Here is a 17,402-nt window from a genome sequence, read left to right as displayed (position 1 = left end):
CCAACTGCCCCTCCCCTCAGACGGCCTTCTCACACCTGGACAGATGTGCAATGTAGCCCTCTCTGTCACAATGCCCCTGAGAAGAGGCGTGCATTGGTCCCTCTGTCCCATCCCAGGGGCTGGCTGGTGTGTAAACATTTAGGCTGGCACGGGATCCTCTTACTTTGGATGTGTGTCAAACATTTTGTTTTGTATTGATTCAGCTATTCCTCCCAGAAGTTAAAACAGAAAATTGCCGAAACCGGTTTGGCTCAGTGGCTAGAGCGTCGGCCTGCGGACTGAGGGGTCCCGGGTTTGATTCCAGTCAAGGGCATGTACCTGTGTTGTGGGCACATCCCCAGTGGGAGATGTGCAGGAGGCAGCTGATCGATGTTTCTCTCTCATCGATGTTTCTGACTATCTCTCTCCCTTCCTCTCTGTAAAAAATCAATAAAATATATCTTAAAAAAAAACAAAAAAAACCCAGAAAATTTCCAAACTCAAAATCCTACTATTCGCATCCGAACAGCTCTGCATGCTCAATGTCTGGTCTTGTTCTATTCCAGAAAGCTCATTCACTAACACACTCCAGGTAACAATAAAGCAGTTTGCAAAGGCATGCTGCTGGCTCTCCGGTCTGGAGGAGGAGGAACACCGCAGGGTTCAGTGGCAGAGGTGACTAGTTGTCCTCCAATACCCATTCTCTTTGTCTTTCTTTAATAATTGCACTCTCAAATGTTAGCTGAGCACATATCTGCCTGCCCAGCTAGAGACGTTTTTCACAGCATCCCTCGCAGCTAGGAGTGACTACCGGACAAAGATCTAAACACGGGAATATGCGCACAAGTGATTGTGTCCCTTCTAGTCATGTCATTGAAAGAAATAAGCCTGTGTTCACTCACCTTTTCTCCTTTCTAATGGCTGGAATGTACATGTGATGACAAGGGCAGAAGCAGCCACTTTGGACCCAGTACTGCTCACCTCTGGGCTGTTAGTGAGGAAAAAAAATCTTCCATTTTGTTCAAGACATTCTATTTTTGGTTCTCTGATTCACAAACTTAAACTGACCCTAAGTATTTATGCATAATGTGAATAAATCTCTAAGTGGGGTACATACCATGCAGCACTTTTCAAGTATATATGACCTTAATACCTATTTCTCAAAACAGTTTAGAAAGGTGCTACTTGAAATACAACTTGTAAAACATTTAAAACACTTTTTTCAACATTCTCAGAACCCAAGCTGTAACTCAGCCCACAAGCTGTGCTTGTGCCCAGTTATTCACCCAAGAGAAGTTTATAGTACATAAACTACTCTCCCCCCAACACTTCTCTAAAAGAATCCACTTCTTTTCCTCAAACCACTTGCCTTATCCCCACAATAGGCCACATACCCTGCACTTCTAACTATGGGAGTTCATGCTCCAGAAGACCATAAAGATAGAGCCTCAATCCCAGAAGAGGCTATAAAAATTATACTGTCAGTTATACTGGCACCAGCCACTGGTGTCCTGATTTAAAAAAAGATTTATCCAAAGAAGATAAAGGCTCCCAAGCATGAGCAAGAAACAGTTCCAGGTCATTGAGAAGTTGTGTTTAGAAAACAAGTCAAGAGCTCATTTGATTGAAAAAGAAAATATGCCCACAGCAAACATCATACTTAAAGATAAAAGATAAAAGCTTCCCTCTAAGATCAGGAACAAGATGAGGGTATGCCCTCTCACCACTTGTTTTCAACATTGTACTGGATGTTCTAACTAGGGCAATGAGGCAACAGAAAGAATTAAAAAGGCATTCAGATTGGAAAGTAAGAAGTAAAACTATTTCTATTTGTAAATGATATTTTTATGTAAACCCATAAAATAACTAATAGAACTAAAAACAAGTATACCAGGGTTGATTTCAGAGATTTTGATTATTGATTTCAGAGAGGACAAGAGAGAGAGAGAGGGGGGGAGAGAGAGAGATATCAATGATGAGAGAGAATCATTGATCAGCTGCCTCCTGCATGCCCCTCACCAGGGATCGAGCCTAACACCCGGGCATATGCCCTTGACCAGAATCAAACCCTTCAGTCCACAGACCAATGCTCTATCCACTGAACCAAACCAGCTAGGGCCATTTTAGAGGTTTGTAAATAGAAAATCATAAATAAGAAAATTATGAACTTTCCTGTTTTTACACCTCTTCCAGCCTCCAAAAAAGGCAGGGGGGAGGAGAGGTGAGCATTGGCTTCTACATGCAAAGCCCACCTGATGGAAGACCTTGCATCTGGACCCCCTGGCTCCACCAAAGCCAGCTGAACATGGGCATCGAGATCAGTACATGAAATCTTCCTTAGCACAGAGATTTGTAAGAGCACCACCAACTCTTCTGGCTGCCCCAACTTTCCCTCAGATTTAAGTCCTGGATTGTGAGTGAAACTGATATTTCCCTTAAACCAAAGGAGAGAGCCCATGATACCTAAAAAAAAGATGCTAAGATATGAAGATAGGCTAACAGAGATAGAAGAGAAACTCAACTTCCATCAAAGCCACAATTCTCAAATTAAAATTTCCCATTAATCATACATTTTCCTCTAGAATTCAGAAATGAGTTTCAAAGTAACATTTTAAGCCATAGCTGGTTTGGCTCAGTGGATAGAGTGTTGGGACTGCAGACTGAAGGGTCCTGGGTTTGATTCCAGTCAAGGGTATGTACCTCAGCTGCAGGCTCCTCCCTGGCCCAGCAGGAGGCAACCGATCGATGTGTTGCTCTCACATCAATATTTCTGTCTTTCCCTCTCTCTTCCACTCTCTCTAAAAATCAATGGAAAAAATATCCTCAGGTGAGGATTAAAAAACAAAGTAACATTTTAAGTTTTACCATCCTATTGTCTAGTACAGTGGTCAGCAAACTCATTAGTCAACAGAGCCAAATATCAACAGTACAACGATTGAAATTTCTTTTGAGAGCCAAATTTTTTAAACTTAAACTACATAGGTAGGTATATTGTTATTAACTTAATTAGGGTACTCCTAAGCTGGCCTTTGCTAAACACGTCCTCAATCTGAGGGGTCGACCTCAGCGAACATACCCCCACTTCTTCTAACGCCATTTCTTCAAAATAGACTCGCCCAGGCCAAAAACCAACTTCTGCGCATGGGCCATGAAATTTCAATCACACTGTATGTGTGCTCCCGCACCTGGTATTTTGTGGAAGAGCCACACTCAAGGGGCCAAAAAGCCGCATATGTCTCGCAAGCCGCGGTTTGCCGACCACTGGTCTAGTACAATTGGCAGCATCCAAGATCCTTGTTTGAAGTCAAGAGGCATGTCATTCCCACTTTATTTGAATGGTAATATATTGAAAGAAATAAGGGGGGAGGGGGAGAAAAAGCTTGCAAAATACAGATTCCAGTTCAAATTTTATTTGCATACAAAAATATATTATACTGAGGAAAGCATATCACTGTTTCCAACTATATATAATTAATTACAAATATTTTCATAAAAGCACTTTAAATTACATGAAAGCCATCTTTTAAGAGAAATATAATATTAGCATGAGTGGTCTGCTCTAATATGCTGCAAGCAGGTAAACAAAGTCAGTTTCACTGTCGAAATTGCTCAAGGATGAGCCCAAAGGCTAGTTTTAGGACCAGCTGGGAATGGCCTGGTGGTAGGCATGTGCTCATCTCTATTCCTTCTGGCAGCAAATTCTGTAGCTGATTTTACCAGGTCCTTGGAGCTTTCTGAAGCTTTTCCCTTATGATGAAAGGACCCAGAACTTCTCCTTTTCTCACATACCTGTAAATAGGATAGATGAGGTTACCCATTCACAAAAGTGTACAGCTCCTATGCTTAACCACCATCTCGGACATGCATCAAAGCAACAAACCTAATGGCAGACTTCCCACATAATGTATGTCTGATTAACTGGTATGACTGGTCAGCCCGCTGCAATTTCCATGAAGTAGACAGGCTTGTTACATGGGTCTAATGCAACTGAGCTGTAATTACAAAAAATCCCTGTCAAAACAGGCTTTGGTCTTCGGATGTAGGATGGTACAGTGTGTAAGAAAATGGGCAATAACTCTGCAGGTAGAGAACACACAGGACCCTCCACCTAATATTTAAGCCTGTCTGAAATAGTGTAAAGAACAGAGTTATTTTTAAATAACCAGCTTTGAATCCGATTTTTCAGATTTTGCCCAGCTATTTAGCAGAGCACAGCATAAATATTTTTTTATGGAAAACCAACTCTTTCATTGAAAAAGTAAGGGGCTAGGACACAATTCTCCACGCTTGTTCTGTGACTGAACAAGGCCCCCAAAGAACAGAGCTGCTGAAACATTAATCTCAGAAGCTCTAGCTGTCCCTCTGGCTTCTGAAATCCTGTCCTTTTGAAACAGAGTGTGCAGTTATGATCAGATATCTCCATTTTTCAACATTTTTGGTTACACTAAATGGGGTATCATTGTGTAATGGCCAAATGGGAAATAAGGTATTGCATACTTAATGTAGGTTTTTTTGTAACTAGCGTGGATCTTTGGTTACAGGGTCTCCCCAGCTAATTCTCTCTCAGGACCCAACCCTTTGGAAGTCAGACCTCACCAAGCCCCTGGATCAAACCTGGGAATTTCCCTGGCTATGGGATGGAACCCTCTGGCTTGTCAGCATAATGCCTGCATAGCCAATCAGCTCATTTCTTCTCTGAAAAGCCAGGCAGACCATCATGATGGTAAAGCTCCAATCTTGCTCTAATGACTATACTACTTTTACTCTCCATTTCTCAAACAAAATGCCATTGTTTGCTGGTGGCCTAGTCTCACCGTTTGAAAAGTTGCTCGGTCTACTTTAAGGCAAGCTGATCCTCCCAATTTCTTTCTGAGCCACTAGGGTCCTGTATTGGAACCTAAAGAAGCCTTATGGTATAACTTCCTGCCCCAGGCAAGTTGGTAAACATTACAGCACTTTATCAGAGGTGTCGGTTAGTTTTCCGTTTGATTTTTTAATACCAGGCATGTACTCACTTGCTAATGTTCTGTCAAGATCAGCAATAAAGTCTTCTAGCTCTTTCGTGTCTCCTAGTTTGGCTGAAAAACAATAGTTGGAGTTCAGTTTCCCCATATCAGAGACAGATGATGACTCCCACCTTTTCTACTATTATTTGACCCTGTTTTGCATCTCTCTATCTTCAGAGATGTTAGTGAAGAGTGTCCTGTACCAACCCCAGTATCTGCTCCAGAGTTTACTTACAGTCAACTCAGACCCACATTCTGAAGAGTAGCCTAAATGTTTCTTCCATCCCCCTCCCCTACCCGCCCCCCAACAACCTGGAAGAACCACCTCCCTTCGAGGCCTTAAAAGCTTGGGTGGTAATAAGGAAGGGGGGTGTAAGGAGCAAGGAAGAAAGATAAAAGGTTTTCCTTTTTTTGATTGTGTAGGATTTGAGTTATCAGTCAAAAATATTCAGTAAGCATGGCCCTGTGCAGAATGGAAGCCCAGATGCCCTAATTCCTGCTGCACTTCTCTCTCTGACACTTTCTTGCTTGTACTGTCACCTTAGGCCCTTAGAGTCCCTCCAGTATGAAATGAATGAGGAGCCACTGGTCCTTGTCGAAGTGGTACAGGGTAGGGGACATGAGGCTTCTCTTATTCCATCCAGGTGCCAGGAAGAGGTAACGAGTCCTTCTCTTGATCTTGTTTCCTCTGTATCCTGATACATACTTTTTTCTGTATATCTTACTTTTTTGTGTAGAATTCATCATTCATGCCTTCTCTGAAATGCATTACTGGATATATGTATTAATTAACCCCTGCTGGCTACAAATGGCTCTTTGTTTTTAGTTTATATAGTCAGTTTGCCAGGAGGGCTCTGTTCCCCTCTTTAATTCCTACCTCTTGAGGATCAGGTAGCAGATCTGGACATGTTTTAAGCCACTTGCTAGACTGCTCTGTCTGTCTGAATTCAACAGACCTGTTACAGACGGAGGGCAGGACAATGGCGGAGTCCCTGGAGGCTGCTAATATTGCTATCCTGAGAGAGTTTTAAAACGGCTCCTTTGAAAGAGAGAATTTTGCCTTAATGCCAGAGTGAGAAAAGTGATGGGATCTTCATATTTCTCTTCAGCCACATTCTATTTTTATTGCATTCTGCAACTATTTTCAGCAAGTATAATGTTTCTTAAGGGAGAAAAAAACTCCTTTTGTTTTCAAAAGGGCCCTTGTTCACTGTAACAGGACATTTGGCTCTCTGGCTGGAGACACTTACTAGCTCCAAAAAATAAGAAGCCGCTCGTGCACCTTTAAAGCTTCCAGGGCTACTCATGCCACAGCAGAGACGGGCTGGAGCTGCTACTTAGAATCGTGTCCAATCATCTCTTGTCTCATAATGATGAACCCGTTTAATTGCTAAATTGGTCATCTGAAATCATTGGTTAAATAGTTAATGCAATAAAAAGACTGCTACTTCCTGCAAAGTCTAACTGCTGAGTTTTAAACTCTGGAAGCCACCAGTCAGGGAGAGCGCTGTCCTCGCACGGTCTCAAGGACACCACCTGAGAGAGAGCAGAGCACTGTGTTCCATCTACTAGCTTTCTTTCTCCCTGTGAATTTGGGGTGTTGTTTTTTTTTGGTGACCCCATGCCACCCCCATTGTGTTATCTGGTTTCACTTCCACACTGATCAAAAGCCTGAAAAATAATAAATTCCACTTTACACTATACTATCCTAAGAGATTAGTCATCTGTTTGTTTTGCCTTTGGGAAAGATTGGTTAAGGATCAGGGGGAAGAGAGAAGAGACTGGGAAGAGGAAGGGAATAAGGAAGCAAAAAAAAAAATGAGCTCCAACTAATGAACTCACCTTTCCGAGGAGTGACGGCGGGAGAGAGCAGAGCCGGGGTGGAGTCTGTTGGAGAATTCAGTTTTTCATCACTGAAGCTGAAGCTGTTTCTGTAAAATGAATCTGCACCTTTCAGGAAAGAAAACATAACTCATTAGGAATGGTCTTCAGTCTATAATCAACTGCTTATCACCAAAAGGAGCAAAAGATACAAATTTCTAGTAAACAAAATGGGTTGATTTCCAAATTTTATATGTATGCCCCCAAAATGATTTGAAACAGGAGAGTGTGCCTCTGTGTGTGTGTGTGCCTGTGTGTGTGTGTAATCACATGCACCAAAGGCCCTTGCTGCCCTGAAAAAGGGCAGGTGTGATGGAGTCACCACAACCACACTGACCTCCTTACAACACAGAGGAGCCCACTGCCCAGGTGCCTGACCAACACCAGGTTGATTTGGGATCTTAGACATAAGGAATCATCTTTTCTAAAAAATTTATTTTCTGCCCTCTGAACCCCCTAAAATATAAACACAAGGTTGGATCCCATGACTTAATAATTTTCCCTGCCTGTTCAAGAGAGAATCTTTGTCATGATTTTCCTGAGAGCTTACACTCTGGAGTTAAGCTAGAGCAGTGATGGTGAACCTTTTGAGATTGGCGTGTCAGCATTTTGAAAAACCCTAACTTAACTCTGGTGCCGTGTCACATATAGAAATTTTTTGATATTTGCAACCATAGTAAAACAAAGATTTATATTTTTGATATTTATTTTATATATTTAAATGCCATTTAACAAAGAAAAATCAACCAAAAAAATGAGTTCGCGTGTCATAGGTTCGCCATCACTGAGCTAGAGGGTCAACGATAAAGATTTCTCCTCCGGGAGCTTGTCTGTTACAGACACTTTGAGTGATTTTTATGGTTCCCTCTATTGTCATACCCCCAAAGACCAGACCGACAGCAAGGCAAAGTCACAGAAGCAGGGCTGCACTGGGAGTCAAGGAAATTGTTCAGCTACTTGGGTGCCCTTGAGCAAGACAGTATCTCTGGGCCTCAGCTTACACCCATCAATAAAATGGGAAAATGGACTAAATAATCCTTAAAGTCCTTTCCCGCTCTCAAGTTCTGAGATTCTGTTTCTCTAAATCCTGCCAAGGGAGAGGAAACCAACTCACAGCCAGCCCAGCCATGCGGCCGTGACAGAGAGGAGCTGCTGGCTGAGCTGCACCAACTCAAAGGGCTCAAAGGCAGAGCAGACAGCGGAAGCAGGATGTGGCCAATGAGGTCACAAAGGAACAGTCTTCCGGGTTAAAACAAAACACAAAGCCAGCCACGGCTGTAGTGGAGATGATCTGGAAATACTCTTCAGGTGAGAGAGGGAAGCCGAATCATGAGGTCCTGGCCAGGCCCCACTCCTCCATAAGAATTCTCCAATTACCTCCAGGTCAGGAGGAGGCAAACACATCCTTCTTTGGTCCCCTTAACACAGAATGAACATGACTAAGTTACAAAAGATGTGCCCAGAATAAAAAGGGTTTTCAGAAGTAGAGGTTTCTGGTCCCAAGAGAATTTATCTTCACTCCTAAAGGCTGCTACAAGCTCTCAGGCATCTCACCTGGCTCACTTGCCTCCCCTGCTATTCTGCAGGGGGTTGTGGGGGCGGGGGGGGGGGGGCACCATCTTGTCTTCCTGGCCCACACACCCATCTTGTCCACTTTTTCAAACATGCCCAACCCTCAAAGTTTTCGACCTTCAAAGGTCTAGCTCACATCACCTGAAAGGACCACATCATTTTTCAGGGTTTTGATGATGAACACCTACTGAGATCCAAATGGTGAACCTCTCACATTTCCCCAAAAACATATTCCTCAGAATACTGGTCCTTTAAAAAAGAGAGAGAGAACTGTGTAATCAACTAAGTTTGGGGCGCACTGAGCATCCTTGGAGATTCCCATTGTGCATTTCCACTTGAACATCCCTGAGAAGTCTTGTGATAAAGAAAGCCCTGTTTCCCAAGTTCGCTTGATCACGGGACACTTTTCTGGGGCACCCCTGTTAACATTTCTTAGGACCCTTGTACTCAGTAGGACTCAACTTGGCAAGTGCCTTCTGTTTGCCTTGTCAGCTAAGCCCACCTCTAGAGCAGTCTGGGTTTCCTCAAGGGAAAGCCTTTTCCCAGCATACAGCGAAGTGGTTGTGTCCACTGCAGACCTACAGCAGAGTGTTACTATTTGTCACCAGGCAATAGTCAGGAGAAGCCCACAAAGTTGTGGGAGAAAGATGAGGCAAGTCATAGAGGCAGGAAAACCACACAGGGCCCTGGGGAGGCAGGCCTCGTGCCCAGACTCCTGAGCCAGAAGGAACGCTAGGCCTTTGGCGCATTATCTTACCCCCATCCCTGGTCCAGAGTGCCAAGCTTAGAGACTTGCTGGCCCGGATCTCAGTGGCCACACCTCTGTTCTCTATCTCCCACAGACAGTTGGCCGCGGAGAGCCAGTTTCTCCACCACACCTTACTCCACCCCACCCTGAACCACAGGCCCTTGCCAGGACTTCAGACTTCATCTCTATTCTGCTCCAATTCTCCAGCTATTTTACATCACCATATACCCATCCTTTGGGAGGAAAACACACACACACACACACACACACACACACACACACACACACATTAGCTCATATTCTGGCTCACTGGTACACCTTGATGCCTTCTCTCTTTCTATAAGTCCTATGCACAATCTGCGCCAAACTTGACTCCAGACTCCAAAATGTTCACCTATCAAAAGGAAATGAAACCCAGCATCCTTTAGCCAAAACTTCCCACAGTTTAGTCCCACCCGGTGGGATTATTCTACAAATGTTATTCATGAAAAAGATGCAAAGGACAACCTCAAGAGCCCCAAAGATATGGTGGGCCTGACAGAAGCTGCCGCCATGGAGATGTGTGGGAGAGAGGCCGTGAAGGCTGTGTGGCCTGTGCAGGTCACTTCACCTCTGCGTTTTAGTTTCTTTTGCAAAAGGGGAATAACTGAGGTGCTCCATGTATGATACCCATGGTTTTCATGATTTATTCTCAAGTTCCTGGCAAATTGGAGGATGGAACACCCAGGACAGGAAAGGTCACCACAGAGAATAGTAAGAATCAAGATTTGGGGCCCAGGCTTCCTCCTCTTCTTCAGACAGTAGCAAAGTCCTTAGGAGAAGTTTCTCTTTAGAGGTGCCCTAGAATAAACCTCCCAAGAACAAACCACCAACACAAAAGTACCTCAAACTCTTGATCTCTCTGTACCCTTTGTCCAATAAAATTTCATATTATAGACTTTTATTAAGCACCTGCAATGAACAACATCTCATGCTAAGCGTTGTGGTAAATTAAAAGGTAAGCAAAGCCTGGCTTCCTGTTCTTGTCATTCCCCTGGAACTCTACTCCTTGCAAAATAATGGCCAGTTAGTCTAATGAAATGACAGCAATGTGTATTATTAATATACATAATTAATGTATTATTGCCCCACCCGGGTATCAGCTGCTATTAATAGGGTCTTGAGGGACATGTAACAGTGATGATTTGAGGAACCTTGGCAGGTGTCAAGAATAGATATTTTAAAGACTTACATCTACTTCAATCAGCTCTAAAGCCCATCTCACAAGCAACCCAAAGCCCCATAAAACATCCTTGTCAAGTCAACTTCATGTGCTAAAGCCAGGAACCTCAAATTCAGGGACCAAGTTTTGTTAAGACACCGTTAGAAGAAATGTAAGCATATTAAATATACAAACATCTAACTTTAGAAACACTAACAGAGCTTGGGAAACTCGGCTGCAAAAACAGAGGCTTGTAAAAGGTATATGTGCTTTTTTAGTTTAGGGGTGGGGAGAAAGGTAATTTAGGGTTAGCACCAACATGCGCTAGTCCAGCGGGAAGTAAAACCACAGACAGTGAACCTTGTCCAGAGCTCCTGTAAATATAGAACAATCCCACACGTTTAAGGCAAGCAAACTATAGTAATCAACTGAGAAAAAGAAAGCCTTGGACCTGTTTCCCTTTTGCCACAGGGAATGGGGCGGGGGGGCGAATCTCCCCTCAAAAATCTAAGTTCTGACAGCCTCCCTGAAAGTGGGATAGAAGAAGAAAGAGCCCCTTCCTCAGTTTCACCGCTGTCGTCTCAGCTTTCCTTCTGGGACTGCTCGTGCCTCTAGACACCTCTCCCGGTGGCCTTCAGAGTGAGACCTGTGACCCACCCAGAATTCCTAACGCAGCACTAGGGCAACCAGAGGGCTCCTAACTCCCCGTTTTCCCACGGTTTGAACAAGTTCAGGTTCTAGTCTCAGTGGCTCCTATGTCTGATCAGCCAATATGCTTCCCGTCATGCTGGCACCCAGGGTCCATCAGGTCCCCTCTCCCAGGGCCAAGCTGGAATAGTCTAGGCCAGTGGTCAGCAAACTGCGGCTCACAAGCCACATGCGGCTCTTTGGCCCCTTGAGTGTGGCCACGAAGTTTCAATCGCACTGTACCGTGCACGCCCGCACATGGTATTTTGTGGAAGAGCCACACTCAAGGGGCTGCAGTTTGCCGACCACTGGTCTAGGCAAAAGACATTCAAACATTCTAGGTCTTACACATGCTAAGAAAGCCAGTTGCTTTTCCCCGAAAATGGCCCTACAATATCATAATAGCCCTAGCATACACAGTAAACTTCAGACCTTAAACACATTTGGCTTAAAGTTATTTTTCAAACTACGTTGTTTTCTCACTATTTTTGGAAATAGTTTTAGAAATATTGAGAAAACAATATAGTTTGAAGAATAAGTTTAAACCAAAGATGTTTACAACTCCTGCAGCACGTCTGATGATCAAGTTTGAACCACACTGCCCTAGCTCCTAACTACACTGCCCGTTTACTGCTGAAGTTAAACGATTCCCACAAAGGTGCCTGAGATTACCTGTCAGAACCCAAGTAGGAGAAAGGAACAAGACTATTTTGATCACCCCCATTTGAATGCCACCCCTAAGGTGAAGTTATCTTGCAATTGTTATTTTGGTCCTCTTCATGTCTTAGGACTCCCTAAGTGGGAACATGAAGGAGTATTTCCTTATTAAATATCCGTTATTCTTTCCCATCTAAGTAACTTGCTTCTTTGGATGGAAGAAGAAATATATATCTTTCTCTTTTGGATGCAAGTAACCTAGTGAGAAAAGGAAGGGTTCTTGGAAAAAAAACCCAGAAATGCACCTGGCCGGTGTGGTTCAGTGGTTGAGCATCAACCTATGAACCAGGAGGTCACGATTCAATTCCTGGTCAGGGCACATGCCCACACTATGGGTTCTGTTCCCAGTGGGGGGTGCAGGAGGCAGCTGATCAATGATTCTCTCTCATCATTGATGTTTCCATCTCTCTCTCCCTCTCTTCCTCTCTGAAATCAATAAAAATATACATTTTTTAAAAAGAGCAAGTATTTCTTCCTAATTATGGGCTTATGGATATTTCTAATTGAACTAATTAAACAGCATCAGTTCAACCTTACAGCCAGAGAAACTGAAGCCCACTCATTGCCCAGGGCTGACGGTGCTCAGCCTGGGCTCCACGGCCCCAGCAGACGAGCACTTGAAAGATACACCTTCACACACAACCACCACTGCTAAACAGGCACGTGATCTGGGTCCAATGGGACTTCATATCTATTCCTGAGGACTTGGCTCCCATTCCAGCCAACAATCCACCCTGAAGAGCAAGGCCTTAGAGAGAGAGAGAGCCCATGTGGTTTTGATGTTTTATCAGAAAAATACAAACAACAGTGTCTACCTTATAGAACTGTGGTAACGATCATATGAGCTAACACAATTATTTTATTTATTTATTTATTTTTTTAGAATCTATTTACTTTTTTTTTTTAATATATTTTATTGATTTTTTACAGAGAGGAAGGGAGAGAGACAGAGAGTTAGAAACATCGATGAGAGAGAAACATCGATCAGCTGCCTCCTGCACATCTCCCACTGGGGATATGCCTGCAACCCAGGTACATGCCCTTGACCGGAATCGAACCTGGGACCCTTCAGTCCGCAGGCCAACGCTCTATCCACTGAGCCAAACCGGTTTTGGCAAGCTAACACATTTAAAGCATAGCAAAGAGACCACTAATAGTAAGAGGTAATAAGTACTAATAGTAATCATAGTCAGGGTGTTGCAAAAGTGACCCTCTCTTATTATCTTATCTTGGTGTGTCTCCCTTTTGGTGGACTGAATTCAGCAGGTCTACCTCTCTCAAACATTCTCTTCCACAGGAAAGCATTAAACAGACAAATGATTAAAACAAATGCCTGTACCCAATTCTTGGTGGCAATTAAGATATACATATTATGCTTCCTTAAGAAATTACTATTTAGATACACACCGCTTCTGTCAAGACTAGTTCTAAGCAGTCATATGGGGGACAAACTACACATCTGTTGAAAAGACTGATGTCACCAGAGCCTTCTTTATACCCTCCCCGTTACTTCTCTAAACACCAAACTATGGTTTAGTTCAACAGTTAACAACAAAAGCAGAAAACGAAATAGACACACATACCCTAAGAGCAATACAGATTATTTCACACATCCCCCCAGAACCGTTCAGAATGTGTTTCAAGTACCTTCTCTTTGAGGCCCCTGAAAGCAGATCCCAGCTCTGAAACCCTACCCAGAGGGAACTGCAGTCACCCATGAATGGGCGAGCTCAGACCATACTCCAGCCAAGTGCGGCTGTGGTTTAGAAAGGAGCTGTTCTTTGCAATAGACCAGCACTGGACAGGCTGCCCCAGCTTTCTTTCCTGTGGGGGAGAGAATTTGTTCTCAATGAATAACTTGCTCCATGCCCCAGTAGAAGGAAATGTATTTCAGTTTGGCCACAGATAGTGAGACACATTTCAAAAGTTTTTAGGCTTCCCTTTGAAATTAAATATAAGCGGTCTGGTCATTAGCCACAAAGTCCAAAAATACAAAACGGAAAATTAACAGCACACTATTCCATTCCCTTTCACCTCAAAGCTGCAATTAGATCTAACCCTTGGGCAAGGCAGCCAAAAGAAAGTCAACTGGAACTTGGGTTTCTGACTCAAACTCTGAAGGGTGGTGCGTGCCCTTTATCCCTTCTCAGGAGACAGCTCATGTTTAAGTCTAGGACTGAACCTTTGCCCTCTGACAAGGAAGAACTTTGGATTTCAAAAGAAGAGAATTACAAGGAAAGGTCATTGCTTGCACTTCCAGAGTCCAGGGCAGCAAAGAGGGTGCCATTCATGCCTGTAGCCATCTAGGGAGTGAAGTCTCAAGAATAACCCAGAATTGCTTCAAATTCACTTTGAAAAATAAGTAATTCGAAACCGGCAAGCATGTAATACTGAAAAGTCACCCAATGTGCTGTTTGACACCTAAGCAGACATCCATAATCCTTAGAGGACATCTGGGTTCCTGAAGAAAGCTGTGTCTCTTGTGGCTGTTTAGGACAGAGACCCTGGGAGTCCCCAGGAAGCATCTCCCTGTCCAATCTAAGTGGGGAGTCAAAGCCGACACTCCCCCAGCGGCCTGCCTGAAGGAGGGGTCACTTCCTAAAACACTTGAACCCAGCAGTGCCAGGGATTCTTTCAAAACTGTCTGTAACGGAGCAGCCAGTCGGGGAGCGCGGGGCCAAAAGAAAGTGCAAGAAGTTATTTCAGAAATTCCCAAGAGCAGCCGTTTATGAAACTTTTCTGGTTTCACAAATGTTTCAGCATTATGCCCTCCCACCCCCATTCCTGTGCCACTTGCTCCACATCCTCTGAAAAGTTATTGCTGAGAGGGGAGGAGGGGGAAGGAGAGGAGGCGAGGGAACTGTGGAAAGGCTCGGGTCCCAGGAGTCCCGTCTGGCTGAGGCCGGACCAGCTGCTTCAGGAAACCCTCCAGCCCGTGGCACCTGCCGGCCGCAGGGAGACCCACTGGCCCTCCAGAGCCTCCCCCGGGCTCTTGCCCCCGCTGGGCGACCGCCCCGCGACTCCACTCTCCCGGTGCCCTGGGGACTGCCCTGAGCGGTAGGGTCACCTCGCCGGGCCCCACCCCTCCGACTACAGATAGGCAAACTGAGACCGCGCCCAGCGCTCCTGCACGGACGGGGCGGGAGCCTCGGGGCGCGGGGCACCTTTCTTGTGGGGCGCACTTACTCTCGGAGTCGCTGAAGCCGCTGCTGTCGCTGACGCTGGCGCTGCTCCGCCGCTTCATGTGCTCCAGGTGCTCCTCGTAGTGGAAGTGGCGCTCGTGGAAGGGCGACGCAAAGTCAGCCAGCACCGCGTCGAACTCGCACAGCGCGTCCGTCAGGTCGCCGGCGGCCGCGGAGTCCAGGGCCGGCGCTGGGGGCGGGGACGCGGGCTCAGACGCCGGGCCCCGCGGGCACCCCGTCCCGCCCGCTCCCGGGGATAACGACCATCCCTGCGCTCGCCCGGTGGCCGCCCGCGGGCGCGCCGCTGCTGTTTCCTATTATTCTGCACCCCCCTGGAAGCCCGGCCTGCTATCCCGCCACCTTAGAGAGAAGGAAACAGCCTGCGGCGGGTGAAACTGCCGGCCAAGGGCCCCCGCTGGTGACACAGCGGAACTCTTTCCCACGCGCGCCGGCTCCGTGCCCCCACGCTCGCTCCCCCGGGGGCGCGTGCGAACCCGCTGGCGGAGGGAAAACTGAGTCAGGCTGCGCCCGCGGGGTCGAACTCGGGTCCTCAGCCCTGCGTGGGGGCGTGGGGCGGGGGGGGAGCTGACCCGCCACGGGCAGGCTCCCGCTGGTGAGTATGGCGGGAGGTAAAGTGTAAGGGAGGACACGGCATCACTCTTCTTTCCCGCTCCCACCCCACCCCCTCACCTGTAGGCCCAGGGCTCTAAGGGGACCCCCGCTCACCTGCGGCTGCGGCGGCCGCGGGGCTGCCCTGCGATGCGGGCGGCTTCATGGGCGGGCTCTGCCCGGCGCGGGCCGGAGGGTCCTGCGAGGCGCTGCCCGGGACCCGGGATGCTCGCACTGCAGCCGGGGGCTCGGCGCGCGCTCCCGCTCTGCTCCCGCTCTGCTCGTCGCTCTGCTCTCGCTCTGTTCCCGCTCTGCTCCCGCTCTGCTCGTCGCTCTGCTCTCGCTCTGTTCCCGCTCTGCTCCCGCTCTGCTTGTCGCTCTGCTCTCGCTCTGTTCCCGCTCTGCTCCCGCTCTGCTCGTCGCTCTGCTCTCGCTCTGTTCCCGCTCTGCTTGTCGCTCCTTGTCGCTCCCAGTACGGTACGGTCCGGTCCGCACGCGCTCTTTCAACTGCGCCGCCACCGCCGCCCGGGTGACTTATAGCCGCCGGCGGAGGCGGAGGCGGAGCGGGGCGGGGCCAGCGAGTGGGCTCCGCCGCCCGCCAAGATGCCCTTGTCCCCAGACACCGCCCTCGCCACGCGCCGCCCGGGAACCGCAGTGACTAGGACTGGCTGGAGCCCAGGTTACAGCGCCAAATATTTACCCGCCGTTTTCCCCGTGCACCCTGACAACCCGACCCACGAAGATGCCTTTGACGTCACCAGAACCCCAAAAAGTTCTACTTTTGGCTGGAGCTCCGCTGCTTCCCGCCCTGTGCCCTGAACCTACTGGAGCACCAGTTCCCTCATCTGTGAAATGAAAACGCTGAGCCTCCAGGGTTTGCTGTGAAGAGTCAAGTAGCTGAACGGCTGAGAGGAGAGACCCAGGGGGTGTCTCCCACGCGTCCCCACCCAACTTCTCCGAGGGACTTAAGAGTTGTGGGTGGAGCCCTGGCGGGTAGCTCAGTTAGTTCAAGCGGGGTCCCAATGTGCCAAGGTTGCCGCAGTTCCATCCCCGTAGGGCACATACAAGAGGCAACCAATGAATGCATGAATAGAGGGAACAACAGATCGATGTTTTTCTCTCTTCTCCCAAACCAATAGATAAAAATAAAAAAAGAGTTGTGGGCCCAGCCGGTGTAGCTCAGTGGTTGAGCCAGGACCTATGAACCACGAGGTTGCGGTTAGATTCCTGGTGGGGACACATGTCCGGTTTCGGGCTTGATTACTGGGGCTTGCGAGAGGCAGCCAATCAATGATTCTCTCTCATCATTGATGTTTCTATCTCTCCCTCTCCCTTACTCTCTGAATTCAATAGAAACATTTAAAATTTTAAAAGAGTTGTGGGTGGAAAGTGTGGGAGGAAAGAGAAACAGAAGTCAGTGGAGTCCACGGTTTACCAACCTTGACTGCTCCCAGCTGAGCCGGAGCCTGACTACAGTCCCTGACTTCATTCTGGAGGAGCTTGTTAGGCGGAAGAAATGGCTTCTTAGGTGCAGGGAGTGCCTGGCCCCCTCTGAGTCCACACTAAAGGGCCACCCTGCCCAGCCGCCTGGCAGGGCACCAGTTGTGACTGTGAATGACTCTTCTTGTGCTGCCCAATGAGTAGCCACTGACCACAGCTGGCTATTTAAATGTAAAGCAATTAAAATAGAATAAAATGAAAAAATTGAGTCAGTCACATGTCAAGTGCTCAACCGTCATCATTGCTAAAATTTCTACTGGGAGACCTTGCCAGGGTTTCGGACTCACAAAGCTGGCTTCAGGGAGAAACAAGGGGTCTTA

The 17,402-nt window shown here is 46.9% G+C and overlaps 1 protein-coding gene across 4 annotated transcripts; it reads right to left on the bottom strand.

The window, feature by feature from the left end:
- Positions 1-3,369: 3,369 nt before the first annotated feature.
- Positions 3,370-16,095, bottom strand: RGCC (regulator of cell cycle). Of its 4 annotated transcripts, none has more exons than XM_036298778.1 (7): positions 16,035-16,095; positions 15,700-15,899; positions 14,978-15,163; positions 6,828-6,935; positions 4,995-5,057; positions 3,860-3,971; positions 3,370-3,768 (listed from the first exon to the last, which is right to left on the bottom strand). In XM_036298778.1, the coding sequence occupies exons 2-6, from the start codon at positions 15,746-15,748 to the stop codon at positions 3,958-3,960; spliced, it is 420 nt and encodes a 139-aa protein (XP_036154671.1). In that variant the 5' UTR covers positions 15,749-15,899; positions 16,035-16,095; the 3' UTR covers positions 3,370-3,768; positions 3,860-3,957. The 4 variants fall into 4 exon arrangements, with proteins under 4 accessions (XP_036154671.1, XP_036154672.1, XP_036154669.1 ...); XM_036298779.1 differs by having other exon boundaries at positions 15,700-15,909; positions 16,034-16,082; XM_036298776.1 differs by lacking the exon at positions 16,035-16,095 and having other exon boundaries at positions 15,700-15,960.
- Positions 16,096-17,402: the final 1,307 nt, after the last annotated feature.

Source organism: Myotis myotis, unplaced genomic scaffold, assembly GCF_014108235.1.
Source record: "Myotis myotis isolate mMyoMyo1 unplaced genomic scaffold, mMyoMyo1.p scaffold_m19_p_3, whole genome shotgun sequence".
NCBI lineage: Eukaryota > Metazoa > Chordata > Mammalia > Chiroptera > Vespertilionidae > Myotis > Myotis myotis.
Note: the sequence above shows the minus strand (reverse complement) of the source record. Positions and strands in the feature narration are given on the sequence as shown.

Coding starts and splice junctions, on each gene's coding strand:
- RGCC (XM_036298778.1), bottom strand. CDS start 15,748: ATGAAGCCGCCCGCATCGCAGGGCAGCCCCGCGGCCGCCGCAGCCGCA. Junction 15,164..15,699: donor CGCGGCCGCCGCAGCCGCAG/GTGAGCGGGGGT, acceptor CCCCGCCCCCAG/CGCCGGCCCTGGACTCCGCG. Junction 6,936..14,977: donor CGGCTTCAGCGACTCCGAGA/GTAAGTGCGCCC, acceptor CTTTCCTGAAAG/GTGCAGATTCATTTTACAGA.